Here is a 27,687-nt window from a genome sequence, read left to right on the forward strand (position 1 = left end):
AAGCCGTCGAGACGGGAGCCGAGTACCTCACACAAGATGGCGGAACTGGAGGAGGTGACTCTGGACGGGAAGCCGCTTCAGGCGCTGCGGGTGACCGACCTGAAGGCCGCACTGGAACAGCGAGGCCTGGCCAAGAGTGGACAGAAGAGTGCCCTGGTCAAGCGGCTCAAAGGGGTAAGGAGACTGCGTCGCAGGGGCGTCGGAGGGGAGCGGACCCGGTAGAGACGAGCCGCCGCCGCGGCGCAGGCGCAGTATCCGGGCTCAGCGCGAGCGAGCTCAGGCCGCCAGCGCGAGCCTCTGGATCCGCGCGCGCGGTGGTTGGTGGGGCTTGCGCTGGAAGGGAGCCCGTGCCGGTTCCCGCCTTTAACGGCAGCAGCGCGAGCTCGAAACGGGAGGGTGCGCGCTACTCTCCCTAGAGTGTCTTGCGCTTCCTCCTCCCCCACCCCCTCCTTGTTTGTGTCTGTGGTTTCGGCGCATGCGCTTCAGAAGGAGTTAAATCCCACCACCACCACTAGTGTTATTGACCTGGGAAGGCGGGGGTGGGGGGTGGGTGGGAGGGGGACTCAGAATTAGAGGCATAGTTGGGCAAAGTGGCAGTTGGTTGTTGTCGGGAAGACCGGGTCAGACTGAGAAGGTAGATAGGAACTGGGTCTTGTTTAGGCTGGCACTGAAGGGGTTAATTATATTGGAGGATGAAGTGAAGGGAAAAACTGGAGAAGGGGCTTGGCTGGTTGTGGGCCATTTGTTTATAGGGATCCTGGTTGGGGTAAAGAGTTGTCATCAGTGGAGGAAGCAGAGCCAGTTAGCATGGTTTCAGAGACCTTGGATATGATTGATTTGAGTAGGTGTATTGAAAATTGGTAATCAGGGAGGGATTGCCATTAGGTAGTTTAATTAATAAGGATATAGGTTTGGACTAGTTGAATTAGAGGATAATGTCAGTGTTTGAGTTAGGGTAGGATTTACATTTTACAAGTAGTATGGGTTTGAGTTGACAGAATGTTTGGCCTTGGCCTTGGGTGTGGGTTGTCTGGGGAACAAATAGTTTTGGGGGTAAGGTTGTTGGATTTAGGACTAATAATGGTTGTTTCCTTTCATGGATTTAGTCAAACCAGTTTGCAGTTTTGATAAACCAGAATGTTTTGGGTTCATTTGGGGGGGGGGTCAGGTATTTGGGCATGTAACATCTTTCATCAGAAAGAATTTATAAAGCACTGTTGAATTCAGTACTGTACAAGCTCAGTTAAGTGGACATGGTCCGGATCTCAGAGAACTTATAATCTATCAGCTGTTTGTCAAAGTGATTGGTTCTATCCAAGAAGAGCAATTAACTATTAATTTGGGGCTCTTGGAGTTGGTTTTAACCTTTGAATTGAATGTGATTGCATGGCCAAGTTTGAGAATAGCAGAAGCCATAAGGGCAGAATAACTGAGAATCCTGATGCTGGATCTGTCACTGACTAGATTTTTTTGACAGGAGCCAACTGGTTTTAGTTTTATGTATTTTTGAGTTTTTACATCTGTATATTGAGCACAATAGGCATGGCTGCCCTTAGGGTTCTTCTGAAACCGAATGAAAACAATGTTAGTAAAAGACTTTGAAGTTCTTGAAAAAGAAGTATAATTTGAGTGTATATGGTTAGTTTTTCATTTGGTAAGGAGGATGGAGGGCAAGGGTTTGATTTTGTGTGTGTGTGTGTGTGTGTGTGTGTTTCTGAGTTTCTTCTGTCTTTGTCCCCAGGCTCTAATGCTGGAGAATTTACAGAAGCATTCAACACCTCACACTGCATTCCAGCCAAACTCCCAGGTAAGACAAAAAATTAACTTAATAATAGTGGGCTGCTAATGTGAATGTGGACACACCAATGCCTAAAACTTTTATTACCTGCCAAAATCCTTCCCATTTCACATAATTCTGAAATGTCCCTTTATTAAAGCTATTGGATTCCTAATTCATTTTAGTCGTTTACAAAATCCTAAGGAAAAAAAGTTGTCATGTTGCTTTCTGAGACTCACATATGTGTTTAGTAGAGCTGTGTTGAGAGGAACACCTCACCTAGATTGGGTTCAGAATGTCAGATCACTGTTGACAAAAAAATTTGTCTTGATTACACTGGGTGTAGATTTGAAATGGACACTTTGTTAGAATGATTTAGGCAAACACCTGATTAAGGTAGGCAAGATGAAAAGCTTATGTTACATAGATTATCAACTGGACTAGATCACCCACTAACTTCTCCCCATTAGTAAGAGCCTTGTAAATCACTTCAATTTGAAGGCATAAGTTTTAATCCTTTTCCTTTTAGATAAAACTATCTGTGACATTGGCCTCCTGGCGATTCCAGGAACAAGACATTCTTCCAGCTCCAGGCATTCATTCTGGCTGTCACCTATGCCTGGAACACCTTCCCTTCTCTCCTCCAACTATCGATCTCTCTGGCTTCCTTTAAGTCCCAACTAAAACCTTACCACTTTTTTTTTTAACCTTACATTCTACAAGAAGCTTTCCCAAACCACTCTTAATTCCAGTGCCTTCCCTTTTTTAATATCTCCTATTTATCTTGTGTATAGCTTGCTTTGTATATATTTGTTTGCATGTTGTCTCCCCTATTCGATTGTAAGCTCCTTGAGGGTAGGTACTATCTTTTGCCTTTTTTTGTATCCCCAGCTCTTACCGAAAAGCTTGGCACATAGTAGGAGCTTGATATTGTTTGGCTACCTGACTTTGGACAAGTCACCAAACCTATCAGGGTCTCCATTTTTTTAACCTGTAAATTAAGGGGAACTGTATTTAAATTATTTGTAAAGTTCCTTTCAACTCTGATAGTCTCTGATTCTCTAGCAAAACATTAAAGGACAAACACATCCAGACTTCTCTTACTTTGAACATTTAGTTTTGCTATTAGATTAGGTCCCAGGATATTAGGGAAAAACAAGCTCCACAGAGGCCCCACCTTTTCCCTTGTTATCTCCTCATTAAGCCAGACAGTTCCTTAATCCTGCCAGTTTACAAAGCTTTAGTCCAGATACTTTAACAAGCCTAAGAAACTGGCCCAGGCTAAATCATGCTCAGTGTTGTAGTGTTTCCAGCCTAGCACCTCTGTTCTTACAAACAGTGGGCTTAAATTCTTTATAAACTTTCTGATCTGAAGTCTCTACCTGAGATCCAGGCCTTGTGGATTATTAAAGTTTATGAGAAAAGACTGAAAACACAGAAGTAAAAGCACATACTTGGTTTTTGGTTTTGTTTCTTTATTGATGTGTTTGCTTTTTACTCTGAAAAAAAAAAGGTTCTTAGAAGGTAGTAGAAGAGGAAAGAAGTTTGAGGAAAACCATGATCTTTAAGTATATTGTTGGATTTCTTACCAGTAATTTTCTCATGACCCAAAAAAAGCTGAATTATAAGTCCACTTACCATATAGATGGACAAGTTTTTAACTACTTCCTCTGAATAATGGAGGCTTTTAAGCTTTTCTTGTGCTGATGGAGAAGGGTGAAAATGTGTCTCTTCAGCTACCTGTCTGCCTGTCTCTTTAGTTGACACAAATAAAGAATTGATATGATCCTAAGTTGTAAGAGGACTTGTGAAATCCAAATACAGTATATTTAGAAACATTAAACCATAATTCTTGCTAACTTAATTATATAGGATAAAACATCATTATATTATTTAGAACTGGTTGGTCAGAACTAATGGTTGTACATAATTCCTTCTATTGCCACCTTATATGAGACACATAGCTGCTTTTTAGCCTGTCATATGAATAGTTTAGACAAAAATCTGGCTACATCATGGTTGCTTTTCTTATAGCTGTATATAAGAAACTATATGTCTGTCTCATTGTTTTCTTCCCATGCATTCTCTTGTATTGTCTTCTAAGATTCTTATTCTTTCTGTTGCTTTTTTCAGATTGGTGAGGAGATGAGCCAGAATAGCTTTATAAAGCAGTATCTGGAAAAGCAGCAGGAGCTGCTCAGGCAGCGACTGGAACGAGAAGCTCGAGAAGCTGCAGAACTTGAAGGTAACCTTAGATTGTCATCCTTTTCCTTTTCTAGGAGTCACAAGGGTATAGTTTTGTCACAGATCAACAAGTGTTTCTGACAGTGCTGCATCACTAGTAAGTCTGTTTCAGGCTGGAACTGCCAGTTTTTGTGTCTGTTGACCCATGGAGCTACCTACTCACCTTTTGTCAGAGAAGAAGCAGCTTCACTTGACTGTTATTTTGATTAGAGTATTCCATCTAGTAGATAGATTTGGATAGAAGACATCTGCTAGGTAAATGAGGGTGTGTGTGTGTGTGTGTGTGTGTGTGTGTGTGTGTGTGTGTGTGTGTGAGATCTGTGTCTATAGCTTTCTGCGTTCATTCCCACATGTTGAGCTTGCTTCCCTGCCCTCCCCCACCCCTTTCTGAGCTTTGCAGAAGCCTCAGCCTAGTCAGAGGACAAGATGATCCATCCTGAGGGAGTGGTTTCCTTGCTGCCTCTTGTGTTTCAGTGTATCCTTCCCCACTCTACTGCAAAGCTGATGGGGGGTGGGAGGTTATCACCCCTCCTTTTTTTTTTAAGACTGCATGACAATAGCAGGGAAATTCTGTGACACTCTTCTCTGACTACTGTGCCTCATGGAATTGGTGTCCCATTGATTCTGCTTTCGTCTTTACCCTGTTTTACTTCTTAAAGTTTTGAAACAGGTCATCTCTTCTTACTTAGCTACCTCTATCCTGAATATGGCTAGCAATCATAGATAGCTGTGTTGCCAGAGTTTACCTTTACCTGTCACTGCACATTCAGCTTTCCTCCCCAGTAGGTATCTTATAGTAATTTTTTGAGTCTTCACCATCATTGTCATCATCATCAGAATTCATTGTGCATCTCATTGTACCAAATTAGATGCTATCAGTGAAGAGTTACATTATCCTGGTCCTTACCAGCTTTGTGCTGGCAGTCTAAGACAGATGCTTTCATGATAACCCAGGTGTATGAGTTATATATAGATAATAAGATAAAAAACTGAATATGAATAGTAAGATATTATCATTTCATATAAATTATTGTTAAGGGCATCTAAAGAGTAGAAGGGGATCAGCTAGTTGGTGCAGTGGGTCAAGTACTGGGCTTGCAATGAGGAAGACTCATCTTCCTGAGTTCAAATCTGGCCTCAGACACTTAGAGCTGTGTAACCCTGGGCAAGTCACTTAACCTTATTTACCTCAGTTCCTTATTGTTAAATGAGCTGGAAAAGGAAATGGCAAGCTACTCAAATATCTTTGCCAAGAAAGCCCAAAATGGGGTCACAAAGAGTTGGACACGACTGAACAAGAACAAGGAGTAGAAGTCAAGGAGATAATGATAGGGAGAATTACTAGGGAGAGCACTAAACGTGGAAGTTAGGTTAAAAGATTTGAGTTTGTATCCTTCTGGAGGCACTTAACCAACTTCGTGATTAAAGGAAAGTCATTTAACCCACTGCAAGTCTTGGCTTTCTCATCTGTAAAATGCAGATAATATACTATGTACCTCACAGGTTTGTAACGAACAAAGTGTTTTTTCAAACCTCACAACACTATATAAAAGTGAATTGTTTTTAGATTAGATAGAGTTATGGGAAATAACCAAGTCTCCTGATCTAAGAAGGCTTCATGGAAGAAGTAGGATTTTAGGAACCTTTTTACTATGAGAATAATGTTGTTAGGTGGACTAGAGGAAAGGAAGGACATTTTTAAGGATAAAAAACACTGCTTTTGAAGAAGAATCTGATATAGAAGTAGAAAGATTAAAAGGGTCTCTAGGGGGCAGCTAGGTGTTGCAGTAGATAGAGCACTGGCCCTGCAGTCAGGAGGACCCGAGTTCAAATGTAGCCTCAGACCAAACATTTGACATTTACTAGCTATGTGACTCTATTTACCCCATTGCCTAGTCAAAACAAACAAACAAAAAAGGGCCTCTAAGCCAGTAACAACCTTAGTATCTTCTTAGTAGTTAAGATTTAACTAAAAATTTGTCATTTTTTAGGCCAACTTAGAGTTCAGTTCTGTGACCAGCTCACATTCTACAGTTTAGCTCATCTTGAGAGCAGTTTTTTGACTACTTTAATAGGTTCCTTTTTGGATCCATTTTTAAAAATCCTAGGCTCTTCTCATTATTTGGCAAATTTTATCCTTGCTTATGCTGTACTTTTAAAAAACTCAAATCTTACAACTGGAAGTAACCTCTTAGAAGTTCTCCTAAGTCATACGTGGAATTTTTTTTCCTTTTTAAATGTTTTATTAAGTCTCTTTTGCTCCCTTTAAAAATTATTTTTAAAAAATTCTGAACTTTTAATGTGAAAAACAGAACATTTCCAGGTGTAAAGCAAAACAGAAAAAGGATTATATATGGAACTATAAATCTGTATTACATACAGCTTGCTTTCTAAAAAAGTGTAGAATAAATTCAGTATATTACTTTCATAGCTGTCTGTGTTTGCTTCTGAACTTCCCTTTGTTCTGTTTGCATTTTTGAAGTGCCTTAATGACCCTCTCTTTTTTTTTTTTTTTTGGTGTGGCAACACTGTCGCTAGCAACCTCCATCCCAACCCTGCCCTCATTGGGGGAAAAAAAAAAGAAAAACACAGTTCTTGTAACAAATAAGCATAATTAGGCAACAAATTCACATTTTCCTTGTCCAAAAATGTATGTCTTACTCAGCACCTTGAATCCATCAGTTCTTTGTCAGTAGGTGGCTATCATCTTTCATCACTGGTCCTCTGGAGGCATGAGTGGTCAGTGTATTGATGAGTTCTTAAATCTTTCAAAGTTGTTTTTCTTTACAATGATGTTGTTACTGTATAAATTGTTCTGGTACTGTTCACTTCACTCTGCATAAGTTCATGAAAGTCTTCCTAGATTTCTCTGAAGACTTTTTTTATGTCTTAGATTTTAATTTGTCCAACCATTCCCCTATTGATGGCCACTCTTTTAGGGTCCAGTTCTTTGTTGCAACAATGAGAGCTGCTGTGAACATTTTTATACACATAGGCTCTTTTCTGATCTCTTTGGGACACAGACATATTAATGGTATCACTAGATCAAAGGGTATGCACAGTGTGGTGACTTTTAAGGTATAGTTCCAAATTGCTTTCCAGAATAGCTGGACCAGTTTACAGGTCCATCAGTAATATGCCCATCTTCCCACAGCTGTTCCAGTAGTTTTTCTTTTTTGCCATCTTTGCCAATCTGATAGGTATAAGGTGGACCCTCAGAGTTAATTATTTGGAGAATTTTTTCATGTCAGTTTTTTATACATATTGGATATCAGACCTTTATCAGAGAAAAGTTGGTGTGAAGACTTTTTTCCCCAATTAACTTTCCCTTCTAATTTTATTGATTAATTTGTGCAAAAAAATTTTATGCAATCATAATTTTCCATTTTTTCTTCCTCTGATCCTCTCTTAACTCTTATCTGATCATATCACCTAGGGCCTATATCCATTTGTACCTTTTTTGGTATATGGTGTCTTGGTCTAAACCTGATTTCTGCCAAACTTCCTTTAGAATTGTTAATGAGCCATTTTGGAGGTCTCTTGTTAGTTCTTCCTAAGAAAAGTTCCTAACTCCCTCCCTCTTAGTCATTGCTCAAATATTTCTTGAATATCTACTGTATTACCAGCATAATATATCATATGAAGATTGAGCTGCTCTGTTAACAAGAAACACATATACAGTCCCTCTCTTCCTAGAGCATACACAGTATTCTAGCTGGAGAAACGTGACCCATATGAAGGTAACTTGTAAAGCAAGTTCAAATAAGTAGTATAGACAATAGGGAATTTTGGGGGTTGAAGGAAAGAGAAATCACTGTGGGCTGGAGTGGTCAGGGTAGAATTTAAGTAGGTCTAGCCAAAAAAGCAAGAAGGCATTGTAGAACCAAGAAAAATATCATGAGCTAAGGATTGCAAGTGGAAATGCACATGGCATTTTCAGAAAACAAATAAACTAACTTGTTTGGAGCATAGGGTTCATTTTGGGGAAGAGTGAGAGAGATAAAGTTGGAAGTATTGGTTGAAGTTAGGTTGTAAAAGGTTTCTAATGCTAGGCTAAGGAATCTATACCTTATTATAAGATTTAGATGTTACTCTTTTTTTATATAATTAATTAATTTATTTTTCATTTTCAACAATCACTTCCAAAAGCTTTTGAGTTTTAAATTTTCTCCCCCTCCTTTCCCACTTCCCTCCCCAAGATGGTGTGAAATCTGACGTAAGCTCTACACGTACATTCCTATTAAACATATTTTCACATTAGTCATGTTGTAAAGAAAAATTAGAACCCATAAGAGGAACCACAAGATAGAAGAAATAGAATAGAAAAAAAAAAGAGCAAATAGTGTGCTTTGATCTGCATTCAAACTCCGTAGATATTTCTCTGGATGTGGATAGCATTTTCCATCATGAGACTTTTGGAGATGTCTTAGTCATTGCATTGCTGAGAAGAGCTTAGACATTAGTCTTTGAGTGATGGGGAGCCAGTGAGGAGGTATGAGAATAGTGTGAACACATTGGAACACCATCTATTTCAACTATACTTTTGAGGTGAAAGGGAGAGATGAAAGGCAAGAGCTCTGAAATAAAAATGAATAAAAAAACAAATAAAGATTTATAGATCAGGGTTTAGCAAGTGTCTAATGCTGAGGGCTCACTGCTGGGCTGTGCTTGTTGACATCACTGGTGGTGGTGGGGGGGGAGGGGTAGTACAGCCAGAAATCAGGGAGAGAGCAAAATAATGAAATATATATATATATATGTGTATGTATGTATGTTTTGTAGGGAATGGTAGGGTACTCCCGACAGTTGTTTCAGTTATCTTTCAGTATCTTGCAAGCTGTGACGTTACTATCTCTGAACATGAATTTTAGAATAGGTTCCAGATTTGTTAGAAACCTTTATGAAGCATTAGTTTAGAGCTCTAACAATTCCTAATTGAATCAGAATTAAATGTCAGGTATGTATCTGGAACATAGATTTGTTGAGGTCTAAGCTATAAATCTGGCATGAGATAGAGACTTTTAGAGTGGTATTTTGGTTGTTGATAATAGAGGCTATTTATAGACTTCCAGGGATTCTCTCTGATTCCTAGTTTGAAGATACATTGTAATGAACACAGTCTGTAAACCTGTCTGATGAGTTCTTACCTAGTCTTCATAGTTATCATTCTGATAATTTGAACCCTTACTATCATCAGAAAGTCAGGTGTTTGCCAGTATGCTAGTCAGGTTATGCTGACTTAGGTGTTGTCAACTTACAGAGGTTTACCTCTTGTGTATATATTATGAAGGAAAAGTCCTAGATTAAAAAGTATTCAGTTTTTACACCTCAGGTGTAAATCTCTTGGATTTTCACCCATCTACTCCCAGCATTCTCAGATTTCTTTTTCTGGATATTTGAGGAACGCATTTCTTTCATGATGCCTCAACTGCTTTTGGTTTCTGTGGGCCCTCTCTTCTTTCTGTATCCTGTCTAATCAATTTGTGGGAAAATCTCTTTTTTCTTGATTCAGTTAACAAAAGGTTGGGATTTTTCAGAAGGAACTTTTACCAGGAAATATGAAAGAATAAGGGAATAAGCAGTTTATAGTATCTGCTATGTGTCAGGTACTGTGCTAAGCTCTTACAAGTATTATCACATATGATCCTCACATGATACTATAAGATAAGTGTTGTTATTATTCCCATTTTCTAGTTGAGGAAGCTAAGGCAAACAGGTTAAATGACTTGCCTAGGGTCATATAGCTAGTAAGTATCTGAGGCCAATTTCAGGCCCCAGGTGGATAAACCCCCTACAACATCCATCTGAAAGGAACTGAAGAAAGTGAAAGGAAGGAAAGGCCCAGCTGAGCAGGAAATCTCCAGGAGCCACACTACCCAGTCCTATCCCTAGAGTTCCAGTGTTGCTGATTCCAGCCCAATACCAGGTAAGCTGCCAGGACCCTACAGCCTCCATCTGCCAGCATTGGAGGCCCCAGCACACAAAGCCAGTGACTAGTCCCTAGGCTCCCAACTTGGGTCAGTGCTCTCTGCTCTCCAACAAGAGAACTCAGTCTCTTTAAAGGCCAGGAAATAAGCAAACACCATAAGCAAAAAGAAATATATGGTAGATTCTTATTATGGGAAGAGTGAAGATCAAGGCAGAAATTCTGAAGAGGACAACATTGTCAACAAACCCACATCTGGAACCTCAAAAGGGAATATGAACTAGTCTGAAGCCCAAAAAGCCTTCTTAGAAGAGCTCAAGAAGGATTTTAAAAGTCAAATGAGAGAGGTAGAAGAAAAAATGGGAAGAGAAATGAGAGGTATGCAAGAGAGAGTCAATAGCTTGGAAAAGGAAAGACAAAAGTTAACTGTAGAAAACAAGTCCTTAAAAAATACAGTTGGCCAACTGGAAAAAAAGTATACTGAAGAAAACAAGTCCCTAAAAATACAATTGGCCAAATGGGGAAGGAAGTACAAAATCTAATGAAAGAAAACAATTTGTTAAAAATTAGAATTGGGCAAATAGAAGCTAATGACCCTATGAGAGAGCAGGAATCAGTCAAACAAAAACAAAAGAATGAAAAAGTAAATGAAAATGTAAAATACCTGTTTGGTAAAACAATTGACCTGAAAAATTGATCCAGGAGAGACAATTTAAAAATTATTGGTCTACCTGAAAGTCAAGATGAAAAAAAAGAGACTGGACAGTATCCCAGGAAATCATAAAGGAAAAGTGCCCTGAAGTCCTAGAATCAGAGGGTAAAATAGCCATAGAAAGAATCCACCAATCACCTCCTGAAAGAGATCCCAAATTGAAAATGCCAAGGAATATAGTAGCCAAACTCCAAAATTACCAGGTCAAAGAGAAACTACTGCAAGCAGCCAGAAAGAAACAATTTAAATATCATGGAATCACAGTCAGGATTACACAGGACCTTGCAGCTTTAAGACAAAGGAGCTTGGATTACAACCAGGAATCAACTACCCAGCAAAAATGGGCATGATCTTTCAGGGGAGGAGATGGATATTCAATGAAATAGGAGACTTCCAAACCTTCCTGATAAAAAGAGCTCAACAGAAAATTCAAATACAAGACTCAAGAGAGACATAAAGAGGTAAACAGGACAGAAAAATACAACATGTTATTAATAAGGGCAAACTGTTTACATCCCTACAAGGAAAGATGACACTTGTAAACCCTTGAGAACAGTATTGTTATTATACCATGTTAAAGGGGTACACATAAAGGGGGTGGGTATAAGTTGACATTGATGTAATGATTTTTTAAAAATCTAATCAAGTGGGTTAAATGGATCCAAGTAAGTGGAATAATCTGATCTAACTAAGAAAATACACTGAGAGAAAAGGAAAGGAAGAGGCAGACAAGGGTAAATTACATTACAGGAAAAGGCACAAAAACCTATTCCAGCAGAGAGAAAGAAGGGAGGAAGATGAGCATAGTTTGAACCTTACTCTCATCAAATTTGACTCAAGAAGGGAATAACATAATCAGTTAGGTACTAATATTGATAGACTTAACCCTTCTCAGCAATACAGGAATCTAAGACATCTCCAAAGGCCTCATGCTGGAAAAAGCTATCCACATCCAAAGAAAGAACTATGGAGTTTGAGTGCAGATCGAAGCATACTATTTTCTATTTTTTTTCTTCTGTTGTGTTTTGTTCCTCTTCCTGATGGTTCCTCCTATTGGCTCTAATTCTTACTTCCCAACATCACTAATGTGAAAATATTTAATAGGAATGTATATGTATAGCCTATATCAGATTGGGAAGGGAAGGGGAGAAAAATTTAAAACTCAAAAGCTTATGGAAGTAATTGTTGAGCAATCAAAATAAATTAATTAAAAAAAAAGATTTGTTCTGTGAAGTTTAGATTCAGTCAGAGGGCTACACTTGAGCACCTAGAGGGCCACATGTGGCCTTGAGGTGGCAGGTTCCCCACCCCTGGTAAGGTCAGAATTGAACTCAGGTCTTCCTGATGCCAGGTCCAATACTTTATACACTGTGCCATCTATCTGTCTCTTTCACAAAAGGAAAAAATGGGTTTCCTCTCATATATCAAGATATAAGTCTCAATTATGTATATGTTAACATATAACACTACCTAGTTTTCAGTTCATATGTTGTGGCTGGTTGACCTTGTACCCTCTAAAACTTTATAGACACATGACACATTCCTCTTTTTGGTCTGAATTAGTCCAAGGGACTAATCAGATGACCAGCTTCTTTCCCATCTGCTTTAGCAGTTTTGCCTCAAATAGCATATTTTCTAATTTAAACTGTTCTGAGTTTTCATTGATGATTATCATAGCACTGATGATGTTGGTCTCTGATAGATAGTTCTTAAAAATCCCAAAAGGTCTGGCCACTGTCCATTCTTCCTAACCTTAAAAATTATAGGTGTAGGTAGGGTGAGGCTACAAGTTCTAGTCTCTTCTTCTGTTGTGAAATTTGGCATCAGTCTTCTTTGAGAGAAGAATTCACATAGCCCAGTCAAGAGAACTCTTGAGTAAATTCTCACTAATCCAATAGAAGCTTTCTTGCCCATTTCAAGTCTTCAGGACAAAGTAAAATCAGGAAAAAAGAAGAGCTTAAGAGTTAGGGGGCATACTTTGTGCCCTAGTGGGAATATTGATTTAAGCTACAGTTTGTCTACCGTTGGTGTGCAAAGTAGTTTTAGTTTCAGCAGTAGTGTTAGAACTAAGCTAGTTAAATATTATCCTAAAATATAATTATCTTCTGACTCTTTAAAATGCTGTTTCCTTAGATGTATTGTAATTCTACCTTATCATAGAATCTTAGCACCATATTTACCCTTTGAGGTGTTTGATTGAATTGAATTGAATCCAACCCTTTCATTTTACCAATGAAGAAACAAATGTCCAATTAGAATGTTAAGTGACTTGCCTAAAGTCCGTTTCCTTCGTATGAAAAGATAGAACTTTTTTGCCAGCTACATATATATTTGTTTAATGAGGAGCTACATAAGCAAAAATAGAGGTGCCATGACAATCTGTTTAAAACATATTAGCAATCAGTCAGAAACAAAGGTTCACAGGAGGAGCAGATTGATCAGTAAAAATAAGAGGAATTTGTGTGCTTGAGTCCCAAATATGGAAGAGAAATGGAAATTCCTTGGAAGTTATTGTATATTTTTTGGAGTTAATTGCAGAGCATAATTGCTTGTTTTTAAATGTATCACAGCTTGCTCACACCTACCTCTCCATTGCAGGTTGCCCTGCTTTACAGCTGAAAAATTACTTAGGAGAAATGGTATAAAAGATATCCTTAGAGAAGTGTACGACTAGAAAAAAAGATACAATGATCATTCAGTGAGAATGAAGGATAATTAATGGACGGCTTATGGGCTTCATTGATAATCACATAATGCTGAGGAAACACCCCCACTCCAGCATGTTGGATGCGCAGGTTAGGTGGGCATGAGTGGGCTGCTCTCTAAATTGTTGGAAGGAATACCCACAGAGGAAAGGAATAAGCATTTAGATAGCATCTGCTATGTGCAAGCACTATGCTAAGCATTTTCTTAGCACAGTGCCTGGCACATAGTAGGTGGTATCTAAATGTTTTTTCCCTTCTTTTCCATTATCTTCACAACAGCCCTGCAAGGTTTTGCTATTATTGCCATTTTATAGTTGAGGAAACTGAAGCAGATAGAAGTTGAGTGACTTGCCCCTGGATCACACAGCTGGTACCTAAGACACTATTTAAACTCAGAACTTAGTGAATCCAGGCTCAGAATTCTATCCTCTGTGCCACCTAGCCACAGTAATTAGATCTCACATCCATTGACTTATTTACAGAGCCTGAGTTGGTTTAGGAATATTTTTAAGTGCTCAATAGGAATTAGAAATGAGATCCCAGTTATAGAACTCTTGGAACTTCTTTCCAGTAGATTCTAGAACTTGTACTGGTACTGAAGCAAGAAATGAGATGTCTGTGTCTGGGCAGGGTGGATTTCATGCCACAATTAAATTCTGCAAAGAAAGCAACTGTGGGTTGGGTCCCTGACAAGATGCTGACCTCATTTACTTTTCCTTTTGGTAGGAAAAGGCTGTTCCGTCTCTGAAGAGAAAGGTGAATCTGATGATGAAAGACCAAGAAAAGGAGAAAGACGGTCATCCAGGGTGAGACAGGTAGCTATCTCCTAATGGAAATATCTTTTCAAGGGAATAGAAATGCTTCCTGTCTAACAGAATGGTTTCTCAAGACTGTGTGAAGATACAGATAAATGATTTCAGGTTCAGCAAACATAATTGAACACCTACTATTGTGCAGTATACTTTGCTGGGTGTTACGAAATATAAAGGTTAAATGACAAATCCCTTGCCCTCATGAAGCTCACAAACTAGTAGATTTGTGATATATAAATACAATATAAAATAATTCACTACAAATTCTTAAGATAGACATAAACCAGGTGCTATTTGAGATTCTAAGAGCAAAAATAAATTACCAATTAGGGTCCCAGAGAGAGGATAAGGAAGGAAAAGCTTTATAGAGGAAATAGCATTTAAAGGTATATCATAAAGGATGGCAAGGGTTTCAACAGATAGAGAAGGCATTCCAGGGAAAGTAAACAGGAAAGGCACAGAAATGAGATTATAGAGTATATGTATGAGCAGACTGTAAGGCAAAGGAACTAGAGTTTGGGCCCATAGCACACATTCAGAAGACAGTGAAAGCACTTACGGTCTAGCAGCTTAGCTAAAACAGAGCTTAGCATGCTTCCTCCTCCACAGGAATGGCCACTGTTCTGGTGACTTCACTGGAGAGGTTGCTACATACTACCTTGATGTTGTCAGCATCATGATGCACAGGGCTTGACAAAGCCTTTAGGTCTCAGGGTGTGGTATTTCTTATCCCAAAGTAGTGGAGGGTGGTCTTATACTCTTTCCATTCATCCACCTCTCCCTTTCACTCCTCTGGTGTCCATGTAACCAAGCACTTCTCTCTCTCCATCCTGATTGTTCATGAGGCCCAGTCCCAGACTGGAATAGCAAAGGGCTGAGATTCTCTGTAAAAGTGTGAAGGCATTGAGAACTGGTGCTTTTGTTGATGTTGCTGGCCCAAACTGTGTGGATGCCCTTTCTTGTTGACATTAGTGGTCCATACCTCTTTTATCATATTCAAGGTAGAACCTTGTACCTTGTGGTCTTTCCCCTGTGTATGTGGAAGGGCAACAGAAGGGGGAGGGCATCTGTTTGGCCTTAGTGCCTAAAAAGTTGATTTTATTAAGTGCCTACTATGTGTTAGCCACTATGCTAAGAGCTAGGAATACAAATACAGGAGAAGAAAAGAAGACAGTCCCTCCCCTCTAGGAGCTTACAACCTAATCAGGGAAGATAACACACAAAGCTAAAAAGGAGGTGAGAGGGAAGGACCAGAGAAGGGAGTGGGGCAGGGGCATGGTGAAGTCAAACAAGTCCAAAGTGAGTACTGGAGGAAGGGGCAAAGAGGGGGAGTTGAGTTTGTAACCCACCCTCCAAACCTGGTACAGAGGGTACAGGTGAGGTGTGAGAACTAAGGCTGATTGGATCTTTTGGGATCTTGAGACTTCTTAATGATGAGGTTTCTGGGGACGTGGTGAAGAAGTCAAAGAAGTCCAAAATGAGTACAGCCAAGTGGGAATGAGATACCTGTCCTGTACCCTTTCCTTAAATGAAGGTTGAGTTTGTACTACCTCTGGTGCAGATATTCCTAATTATTTGTATATGTTCAACAATAAATAGTCTGATTTGGCTACTCTTGAGAGGAAGGAACTAATATAAGAGATATTGTGGAATTAGAATTAACAAAATTTTGCAGTTGATTTGCATGATTAATGAAAGGCAGAAGTTTAAAATGACACCATGGTTTCAGAGTTCAGTGTTTGAGTGAAGAGATGGAAGTGCTATTTATAGAAATAGGGAAGTCAGAAGGAGTATTGGTTTTGGGTAAAAAGATGTTTGGTTTTGGACAGAACATTTAACTAGAAATATCCTCTAGGGAGTGAGATGTGTGAGTCTAGGTCTTGGAAGAAAGGTCAAGGTTTAAGGCATGGATTTGAGACTCCACAACATAAAGCAGTGAAGCATGGATAAATGCTTATAATGAATGCATTGATGAATATTTGTAAATTAAATTGCCAAGGGAGAGCATATAGAGAGAAAAGCCAGGGAGAGAACTCTTAGGGAAACACCAACAATAAAGAAGCCAGCAAATGAAACTAAAGAAGTCATTTAAAAGGTAGGAGAGGAACTCTATGAACACAATTACAAAACACTTTCCACACAAATAAAGTCAGATCTAAATAATTGGAAAAACATCAGTTGCTCATGGGTAGGCTGAGCAAATATAATAAAAATGACAATCCTACCTAAGCTAATTTACTTATTCACTGCCATACTGTTGAAACTACCAAAAAATTATTTTATAGAGCTAGAAAAAATAATAACAAGATTCATTTGGGATGACAAAAGGTCCAGAATATCAAGGGAACTAATGAAAAGAAATGCAGGGGAAGTTGCTAGCTGTTCCAGATCTTAAATTGTCTTTATAAAGCAGCAGTCATCAAAACTGCTTGGTACTGGCTAAGACAAAGTGGTGGATCAGTGGAATAGGTTAGGTACGCAAGACACGGTAGTCAGTGACTATAGTGATCTGCTATTTGATAAACCCAAAGACCCCAGCTTTTGAGAAAACTGGAAAAGAGTATGGCAGAAACTAGATAGACCAAAATCTCACACCATATACCAAAATAAAGTCAAAATGGGTTCATGATTTAGATATAAAGGCTGATAATATAAGCAAACTGGGAGAGCAAGGAATAGTTTACCTATCAGATTTATGGAGAACAGAAGAATTCATGATGAAACAGATATAGAAAGCATTACGAAATGTAAAATGGATAATTTTGATTACATTAAATTGAAAAGTTTTTGCACAAACAAAGCAACCAAGATTAGAAGGCAAGTAGAAAATTGGGAAAGAATTTTTACAACCAGTGTCTCTGATAAGGGCCTCATTTCTAATAGAGAATTAAGCCAGATTTATAAAAATACAAGTCATTCCCCAATTGATAAATGGTCAAAGAATATGAACAGGCAGTTCTCAGATGAAGAAATTGAAACTGTCTATAGTCATATGAAAAAATGCTCTAAATCACTATTGATTAGAGAAATGCAAATCAAAACAACTCTGAGGTACCAACCACATCACACCTATCAGATTGGCCAGCTGATAAAATAGGAAAATGATAAATGTTGGAGAAGATGTGGGAAAATTGGAACACTAATGCATTGTTGGTGGAGTTGTGAAATGATCCAACCATTTTGGAGAGCAATTTGGAACTGTGCCCAAAGGGCTGTAAAAATGTGCATAGCCTTTGACCCAGCAATAGCACTTTTAGGGCTCTATCCCAAAGAGATCATACAAATGGGAAAAGGACCCACATGTACAAAAATATTTATAGCAGCTCTTTTTGTGGTGGCAGAGAATTGGAAATTGAGGGAATGCCCATCAATTGGGGAATGGCTGAACAAGTTGTGGTATATGAATGTAATGGAATACAATTGTTCCATTAAAATGGTGAGTAGGCAGACTTAAGAAGAACCTGGAAAGACTTGTGTGGACTGATGCTGAGTGAAGTGAGCAGAACCAGGAGAACTTTGTACACAGTAACAGCCATGTTGTTGGATGACCAGTATTGATAAACTTAGCCCTTCTCAGCAATTCAAGGATCTAAGACATCTCCAAAGGAGATGTCTTCCTTCTCATGAAGGAAAATGCTATCCACATCCCAAGAAAGAACTATGGAGTTTGAATGCAGATTGCAGCATACTATTTGCTCTTTTTTTTTCTTCTGTTTTGTTTTGTTTCCTCCTTCTGATGGTTTCTCCTATTGGTTCTAATTCTTCTTTACAACAAGACTAATGTGAAGATATGTTTAATAGGAATGTATATGTATAGCCTTTATCAGATTTCTAGTGGTCTTGGAGAGGGAGGGAGGAGGAGAAAAATTTAAAGCTCAGAAGCTTATGGAAGTTATTGTTGATAAATCAAAATGAATTAATTTAAAAAAAAGGTAGGAGGAGAACCAGAAAAGTGTCATGTTGCTGAAGTCAAGGAAGAAAAGGGTATCCAGAAGACAATGGCCAGTAGTGTCTTAAACTATAGAAAAAAGTAAAATCATGGAAGATGAGGACTGAAGAAAAGAAGGACTTTGTGTTCAGCAGTAGGGAATGAGTAACTTTTGAGAAAGTCGTTTCAATTATTATCAGGGAAACCAGATTTCCAGGAGTTAGCAAAGTGTCAGTATTCTCTCTTGTTTAAATTTTATTTTGAGTTCCAAATTCTCTCCTATCCACACCCTTCCTTTACCCATTGAGAAGTATTCATTATATGTACATATGAAGTCATGTAAAATAGTTCCACATAAAGAAAATATAAAAAATATACTTCAGTCTCATTCAGAGTTTATCAGTTCTCTCTGGAGATAGCATTTATCATCATGAATTGGAATCATGATAGATCATTGTATTGATCAGAATAGCTAAAATCTTTCACAGTTGATCATCTTTAGAATATTGCTGTTGCTGTGTACAGTGTTCTCCTGGTTCTGCTCACTTCACTTTGCATCAGTTCATATAAGTCTCCCCAGGTTTTTCTGAAACCATCCCCCTTGTCATCATATACTACAGCTTGTTCAGCCATTCCCCAATTGATGGGCATCCCCTCAGTTTCCAGGTCTTTTTCACCACAAGAAGCTGCTATAAATATTTTTTTGTATATTGGTCCATTTTTCCTTTTTCTTTTATTTCTTTGGGGTTATATACATGGGAGTGGTATTTCTGTGTGAAAGGGTATTCTTAGTTTTATAGCCTTTGGGCATAGTGCCAAATTGTTTTCCAGAATGGTCGGACCAGTTCACAACTACACCAGTGCATTAGTGTCCCTGTTTTCCCACATCCCCTCCAGCATTTGTCATGTTAGCCAATCTGATAAGTGTGAGGTGGTACCTCAGAGTCCTTTTTATTTACGTTTCTCTAATTAGTGATTTATAGAGTTTTTAATATTATTTTATTTATTTTGATATTTATTATTTTTTTATATGACTTTTGATCACTTTGATTTTTTTCTTCTGAAAACTGCCTGTTCATATACTTTGACCATTTATCAATTGGGGAATGGCTCTTATTTTTATAAATTTGGCTTAGTTCCCTACATGTTTGAGAAATGAGACCTATTATCAAAGAAATTTGCTGTTAAGTTTTTCCCCAGTTTCATGTTTTCCTTCTAATTTTGGCTGCATTGGTTTTGTTTGTGCAAAACCTTTTTAATTTCATGTAATCAAAATTACCCATTTTGCCCCAGTGATCCTCTGTCTCTTATTTGGTCATGAACTCTTCCTCATCCATAAATCTGACAGTTAATTTCTTCCATGCTCCCCTTATTTGCTTATGATGTCAGTATTCCCAAAACAGTTTATTATTAGAAAATTTAATAGTAAGTTTTATAAAAAACTAGCTAGTTATGAGCTCTAACACTCTACTGCCTTTGCAGTCTTTTAAAATTAAGGTTGTATCACATATTTATTTAAAATGTCTGATATAAAAAATAGCTTGCTGGTGAGAGGAAGGAGAAGGACTATGGTCAGAAATGAAATTGATATAAAAATAAGACACATAAATTTTTTAAAATTGGGCCTACCATTTCATCAGTAGGGAGCTCCCACTGGAGCTTACTATACAAGTGCAGATAAGCATTTTCTCTACAACTTTATAATCTTAAGAGAGCTACTTCAGGAACTCAGGTTAAATGACTTGCTCAGGTCCACCCTGGTATATGCCAGAGGCAAGACTTAACTCAACTTTGAACTTTCTGACTCAGAAGCCTAGCTCACTATCCACTAAGCTACCATTATGTAAAAACAAGACTTTTTTTTTCTTTTCTTTTTTGTTCTTTAGGCAAGTGGGGTTAAGTGACTTGCCCAGGGTCACACAACTAGTAAGTGTCAAGTGTTTGGTCTGAGGTCACATTTGAACTCAGGTCCTCCTGACTTCAGGGCCTGTGCTCTATCCACTGCGCCACCTAGCTGCCCCCAGAACAAGACTTTTTAAAAATGGAAGTTGTTTAGTATTGTCTCTCCTCTTTCTGTGGTATTGAAAGTCACTGAATTTCTTCCTCCAAGGTGTTTTCCTAAATTTCTTTGTTTTTTCTCTACTAGATTTGTTAACAAGCAGGTGCAGAGCCAATGTATATGCCTGTGTGGATTTTTTTTTTTTATTTTAGGCAAGAGCTGCCAAGCTCTCTGAAAGCCAGGCTGCTGAGGAAGAAGAGGAACGGGAAACACCTTCCAGAAATCTGAGGGCCAGAGCAGATCGAAATGTGAAAACAGAGGAAGAAGAGGAGGAGGAGGAAGAGGAGGAAGAAGATGAAGAGGAGGAGGAGGAGGAGGAGGAAGATGAAGAAGAAGAGATACAAAGAGCTGTTGAGCTGCCAATTTTGAAACAGTTTCAAGGGGAAAAGGAGGAAGCCAGAGCAGCATTTCAGGAGGTAATGGAGGGAGTAACCAAAAGTACTGGATGCCAAGAACAGGGAGGGCTAGAGGAAGGCAGAAGAACAACAAGAGCCCAGGAGGAAGCTGAAGCTTTTCAGCTAGCCAGACTGCAGCAAGAGCAAAGGATGAAAGCATCAGGAGTAGAAGTGGAGGAAGAGGAGGAAGATGAAGGAGAAAGAGAAGTAAAAGCTACAAAGTCCCCAGAAGAAAAACAAAAATCTCCTTCTCCACCTCGGCTGACCGAAGATCTGCTAAAGGTTTCCCTTAGGCCACAACCAGAACAAGTTGCCAGTGAGGAAGAGACTCCCCCACCCCTGCTGACCAAGGAAGCATCCACTCCACCCGCTCCTACTGAGCCCACCACTGGAGAAGAAACAGAGCTGTTGGAAGGCCCAGCCCCTCCTGACCTTACCCAGAGGTCTCCTCCCTTTGAAGAGGCTGAGGCCAAAGAACTTCTATTATCCCCACATACTGTCCAAGTGGTAGGAAGGCTGCCTTCCTTGCCAAGCCCTCCAGGCACCAAAGCAAAGTCTCCAACAGAGATAGCACAAGAGGGGAATTCCCTTCTTCTGGTTGAAACAAGCACAGTGACTGCATCTCCAGCTGAGGAGGCTCTTCAAAGTGAGCCAGAGCATTCTGCCCCATTGATTGCGCTAAAAGCTGAGGAATCAAACGTAGTCAAGGTGAATACCGAGATTCCCTCTGAACAGCCACTATTTTTGGTGCAGAAGGAAAGCAAAGGAGATTCCCCCACCCTTCTCCCAAGCCACAGGACAAAACATTCACCCTCCAGCCAATCTTCATCATCTTCCTCCACTTCTCGATCAAGATCTCAATCTCCAGACAGCTCTGGTTCTAGATCCCGATCACCACCCAGATCCAAGCAGAGGGATGCATCTTGGTCGCGTTCTTGTTCCAACCCACGTTCAGGAACCAAAGTAGACTCCCGGTCAACATCAGAGTCTAGGTCCCGTTCTCGTTCTCGATCACGTTCAGCATCAAGCAACAGTAGGAAAGTGAGTATATCCGTTTGTATAGCCTTGTTTTATATCAACATTATTTACATCCCAGACTCTTTTTTTTTGATTTTTGGTGAGGCAGTCAGGGTTAAGTGACTTGCCCAGGATCACACAGCTGGTAAATGTTAAGTATCTGAGACTGGATTTGAACTCAGGTCCTCCTGACTTTAAATCTCTTTCTCTTAGCTTCCAGCCTATTATTATTTCCCACTTTTGTGTTTTGCTTTAGAATTCAATATAAATTTCCTGTCCTATAATTTATACCTAGGTAGATTCCTTTTTTATTCAGAACCCCCGTCTAGCTGAGGCTGATTCCATCTTCCAGTCTAAGCAAGTTTGAGAATTCTAGAACACTGCTGACTACTGAATCAAAGAAGTTGGTAATTCTGACAGGAAAAAGAACAAGTTAAAAAGAACTTAAGGTAGTCAGATTAAAAATACATGACTACCATTGGGAATTGAACTATCTTAATTATAAGTTATTAGCTTAAACATTAGGATAAGACAGGAGAATAAGGGTCTCTGTATTAAGCTCAATAAGTAGGAAGTGGGAAACTAGATAATATCTTATTGGAACCAAAGATTTGTGTTCTTATGATGTTCCTACTCTGATTTCCTCAGTCTCGGAGCCCTGGAGTCTCCAGGGATAGCAGCACCAGCTACTCCCACACCAAAGATCCCTCTCCTGGGCAGGAGGTTGCAGCTCTCAGCAGTTCATCAGTGCCACAGCAGCAGGTCCTTGAACCAAAAGAGAGGACTACCATCTCTCCAGCCTTTGCCCCAGTGAGGGGTGTGAGCCAGGCTGAACCAGTTGAGAAGCATAAGACCCAGAGGTGGAAACCAGAGCTGGTAGGCTACGGTACTTCCTTACCAGGGGGAAAGAGATAATTGCTACCTCTCTTATAACTTAACGGTTATGTAGTATTTTAGGATTTACAAAGCATTTTCCTCACAAAGTTGTGGGGTATGTAGTGTGAGTATTATTATCCCTATTTTTAAAGAGAAGAAAGCTGAGGCTGAGAGTTTATGACTTGCTCAAAGTCACACATATCTTAAATGTCAAAGCTGGGATTTGAACCTAATTCTCCTGACTCCAAGTCCAGTATTCTTTCTGTGTACCATGCTGCCTGTACCTGAACTGCACTAGAGTAGAATGGACCCTCCTATTGAACTTCTGTATCTGAGTGAGAGAGGAAGAAAAGGGGGAAAAAAAGACAGATTTAGGAAGCCCATGGAGAAAAGGAAAGGAAGAACACTAGGTATAATTTCAGTGTTATTGAGATGTGCTGAGTAGTCATTTAAGTAACTTTAAAGTATACTTAGTTGGTAGTATCAATGGATTATATTGCTCATATTTTAGGGCTCAGTTATCTCATATCTCATAGAATATCACAAGATAAAAACAATCTGTCCTTCAACAGAACCCATGAGTTTGTTGCTGTCTTGGGCTGTATGAGTTATTCTCATCTCTGGGTACTGACTGGAATGTAGAAGGGACTTTCTATCGGAGATCCATTGTGGTTTTTTTTATATACGTGTGTGTGTGTGAGAGCATAGGTATTTTTCAGCCCTTTCTAGCTCACAAAAACTAAACGAACTTTCTCATACTCTATTTTCTCACTGGCAAAATCTCAGGCCCTTCTAAGAGCAAAAGTAGCCTCCTTTAGTGCAGAAGTGAAAGTCAGAGCCCTGAGCTCTCTGCTCAGCTAATAAAAGCCTCCTAATAAGATGCTGCTGTAGAAATTGTCTAAGTGCCTTTCCTTAAGCCATGTTCCACTCAGTGACCCACTTTTGAAGTGAAATGGTGGTGTAGTATAGGATAGATAGAAGTCAGGTATACTGAGATACTAGAGCAGGATATGCTCATCAGATCCAGATAAAGGAATAAGGAATTCAAATTCAGCCAACTTCTGTTCAGCACTTAATGTATAGAGAACATACAAAATACAGTACTACAGAGTTATTTATCTAAGCTCTTTGGTATGTTTGTTTTTTCTTGCATTTTGACAGGGGAGCCCCAAGAAGTCTGAAGCTGAAGAGGCAGAACCACCTGCCACTGCAGAGACCCGAGCACCAGAGCTGCAGACCCCTCAGCAGCCAGCTCCAGGAAGGATACAGCACACTGTGTAAGTCATATCTTTGAAATGGGCCCTCATAAATAACTGGCAGTTTAGGATGTAGTCTTGTTATTCTCCTAGTTCATAAGATTAATAGTGTTGCAAGGGACTGTAGAAGTCAGCTAGTCTTATTTTACAGAAAAGGATACTCAGGCCTATAGTGGTTAAGTTACCTTTCCTAGGTTATAATAGGTAGGAAGAGTGAGCTAGGATTTGACTCTCTGAACTTTTGACTCCAAATCCAAGTGCTCTTTTCACCTTATCATCTGTGGAGGCAAAATTTTATTTGGACAAGTTCTAGGTTTCTTTTACTATGCTAGAATCTACTACCAGAATTCCATAAAGAAGTCTGGGAAATGTTGCTGAGGGCAGCACAACTGAAGGAATAGCTATCACAGCCAGCTACTTCTCTTGTGGGTCACGGAGCAGGGAATTGTGCTTCCAAACTCAAGACATAATCAGTCCTATTAAGCTTGTGAAATAAAGCATAATGAAATAGCAGTATCTATACTAAGCCAAAATTTTATTTCTGGGACCTTAAGTGCCCCTATCACTCTTGGGGTTGGTTCAAAAACTCTAGATTTGATAGTTGTTAACTAGTAAGTGTGATGTCAAAGACTAGCTTTTAGGAACCATATTTAATATTTTAATTATATTAAGCCCTAGAGTCCTATTATCCATTGAGAGCGTTTTTTGATTCTGAGGTTGTAGAAAACTTAGGGGATTTCAAGGTTGGAAGGAGGAATCTGGTCTTTTTTGCTATATTTCCTGGTCAGACCACAACTAGAATATTGGGTGTCCCATTTTAGGAAAGACATTGACAAATTGCAGGATAAGGTGAAGGAACTGGGGGTATGTAGCCCAAAGAAGAAAAGACTGGGGCATTAGAGAAGGAAGATGATCAGTTCTTCAGATACTACAAGGAGCTTTTGTGGGGAAGGGGAATTAGGCTTGTTCTGCTGAGATCCAGAGGTCAGAACCGGGAGCAGTGAGTAGAAATTTCAGAGAAGTAGATTCAGACTTGATATGAAGAAAAAAATTCCTAACAACTAGAGTTAGAGTAGGCTCTTTGGGGAGGTAATAGGTTCACTCTTCATTGGAGATTTTCAGGCACAGTCTAGATGAGCATCTGTTATATGGATGGTATGGAGAAGGCTCCTATAGGTGCGAGTTAGACCAAGTGGCTGTCAATATACCTTTAACCTGAGATTAAGTGACCTTAAAAGCCACTTGTTTGATCCTATACTGCATTTCTGGATCTCATTAAAATAGTTGGCATATGGAAGGAGACTCAGAATTACTGTCTGATTCCCATTGTAGATGTAGCAGCTGTTTTGAACAAAATTCACCTGACCTAAAAGTCATACAACTGGGGTGAAGCATCTTGGGAATAAGTTACTCAGCTATGAAGACTGTAGTGTCTGAATAACTTTTTTTAATGTAACACTTTATCCAAAAATTTTTCAAACTTATTTCTAAATCATTATAAATTAACATTAATGTGATTTCTTCCTAGGTCTGTAATAGTCAAATAATTTATTTCTGAAGACCCTAAAATAATTTTTTTTGCCTTTGATTGAGGACAGATGCATGATTTTACCTCATTTTCAAATGATTTAATATAGTACTTGCTTTTGGATAAGACCCTATGTTAATGTTATCACTGCCATTACCATACTGTTAAGTTGCATCTACTGCCATCATGTGGCCATTACATTTTATTTTTAAAACAGGGTTGGCATCACTTCCTTTGAGAGATGTTTGGTTTTCCTTCTTGAAATGGGTACATTATTCTCTGGAAAAGAGTTTTTTTCTTCTAGGAACATAAAGTGACAACCCATCGGATCCTGGAAGGTGTTAAGGATGGCTGGCCCCAGCTTACATCTCCAGTCAGGATATGGGGTTCCCTCCTGTGCTTATCAGCCTGAGGTACCCCATAAAGGGGTACAGCTTATTATTTGTATAACTGCAACTTTGAAGTGGGTATTTATAAGCCTGGTGTTAGTGGGCCTAGAAAATTGTTTCCTGCATTTGTTGAGAAGCAGATGATTTTTAGAATCCCAGATCTTGTCCCAGAAAGGTATTCTGCATAATGGCGAGGCAGGTAACTATCCCTTTGGTTTTTACCTCTACAGTAGCAAGCCCCAAGCAGAGCTTTGAGTCAATTCTGTATTTTTTTCCCCCTCAAGTAAAAGTGACTTTGGCTTTTTATTCTACAAGGAAGTCGTCATATCAGTCTGGCTATTTGGTGGGTTGAGGGAGGATAAAGGGTACAGCCTGCTTTCCCTTTGGGCAAAGAGTGTGCCTTTTCATGTTGTCTAGATGAGCCGTGGTGATGTAGTTATATAACTAGGGTAGTAGTTTGGAGTACAGATGCAACACAAACTGGGGAAGGGGGGGAGGAGGAGGGAGATGCACACCAAATGCCTACTTCCTTACCTGTGCTTACCAGATGGTCTATTCAGCATTCTAACAAAAAGACTTAAACTAAAGGCTTAAACCATACTATGTTGATTCAGTAAACCAGTGCCTCAGGTTTTTGCCTACGTCTCTGGAGGATCTGCTTTAAAGAAGTGCAGCACTTTTTGGGAGTTCCTTTGATTCAAACAGTGGCCTTCTGGAACCCTGACCAGTTTCAAAGGAGGGATTAATAATACTAAATGAAAACCTTATTCTTGCATGACTCAACTTTAGTTTTCCTGTCCCATCTAAACAAGTTAAGGAGTATCAGAAATGGAGGTGAGCTGTACAGTGGTACATTAGAAAAGCCAGTTGTCCTTCAAATATTCCTTTTCCTTGAGAGGGGCTGGCTTTCACTATGGCTGCTATTTTTACTTTTGACTGTTTTATTCAGTTAGGCCAGGCCTTTGATTGGGAGTGGGGATTCTCATTGATGCAACAAGAGCAGGAGTCTCAAATCCTAATCCAGCTGAGCCCTTTTCCAAAGTCCAGTCATTCTGCCTGCTGTAGAAGTAAAAAAAAAAATGTTCCTCTGCAACAGAAAATAATGGTACTGTATCATTTGTGAATGCAGGGAAATATTCCAATCCAAATATCCTGAGTGTGTAGCTATTTCTTACCTTCTTAATTTGTCAGCTGATTTGTCTGAACATTTTAAAGTACAACCTTTCTTCATCTACAGACCCAGCAGGCACTTTTAGTATAGCTGCTTGTCGTTGTGCAGATCCATATTGTTCTTCATATGTGTGAGAAGAAGGGAATGATTCTTTAAGGAAACACTTCACAGACCCTTCCCAAGGAACTTGGGCCCCCGTTACCACAATTTTGTCAGGAGATAGAAATTGAGTCATTCATTGTCCTAAAAGCTGTTACTCTTTATCTGAACTTTGTGTGGAGTATTAATTTTAGGGTTTGAAAGCACAACAGTTAGTCTGGGATCCTTATTACCAAACCCCAGGGTTTCTCTTGTCTTTCCATAGCAGTTCTTTTCAGCTCCCTGGGAATTATTTGGAATAACTTTGGGGCTTGAGTTCAAATGTATGTGTGCAGTAATTTGTTTTTCCATTAGCTAGTCTGAACTTCACTTTACATTTCTTTCATTGGAGTTTGAACTCTAACATGAATTTCTCACCTTCAGGTTACACTGTGCTTTTCCTCTGGGCTGCATCATACTGTACTGCTTAATAGTGGGTGGAAACACATGAAGGGGAGTTTTCACACATTTTTAAGCTTATTAGGGATATTTGTACATGAATGCAAAGGATAAAACATGTCTTTTTATCTTAAAATATGGCAAAAAACAGCTGGGTGGTAGAGCAAAAAGCTCACTAAAACAATCTTAGAGCTAAGGTTATGAGAGGCCACCACCTCACATTTCAGGTACTTTCAAGGACTCAACTTTTGCTTATGTTTTCTTCTCAAGAGGTCTTTGATCTCTTATACATTCATAGAATTGATTCTAATAGGATAATCTAGGCATATGAAAGACACAAACCTGCTGTGTCTTG

General features: G+C 39.2%; 1 protein-coding gene across 1 annotated transcript in view; it reads left to right on the forward strand.

Moving 5' to 3' along the window:
- The first annotated feature begins 12 nt into the window (after positions 1-12).
- Positions 13-27,687, forward strand: part of ACIN1 (apoptotic chromatin condensation inducer 1) — a 39,876-nt gene continuing 12,201 nt past the window's right edge. Inside the window, 7 exon segments of the mRNA XM_020963590.2 lie at positions 13-174; positions 1,742-1,807; positions 3,911-4,022; positions 14,091-14,179; positions 20,316-21,599; positions 22,224-22,451; positions 23,613-23,728. Coding sequence (XP_020819249.2) covers positions 37-174; positions 1,742-1,807; positions 3,911-4,022; positions 14,091-14,179; positions 20,316-21,599; positions 22,224-22,451; positions 23,613-23,728 — 2,033 coding nt within the window. The 5' untranslated portion in view covers positions 13-36.

Source organism: Phascolarctos cinereus, unplaced genomic scaffold, assembly GCF_003287225.1.
Source record: "Phascolarctos cinereus isolate Bilbo 61053 unplaced genomic scaffold, phaCin_HiC Scaffold_3;HRSCAF=262, whole genome shotgun sequence".
Lineage (NCBI taxonomy): Eukaryota > Metazoa > Chordata > Mammalia > Diprotodontia > Phascolarctidae > Phascolarctos > Phascolarctos cinereus.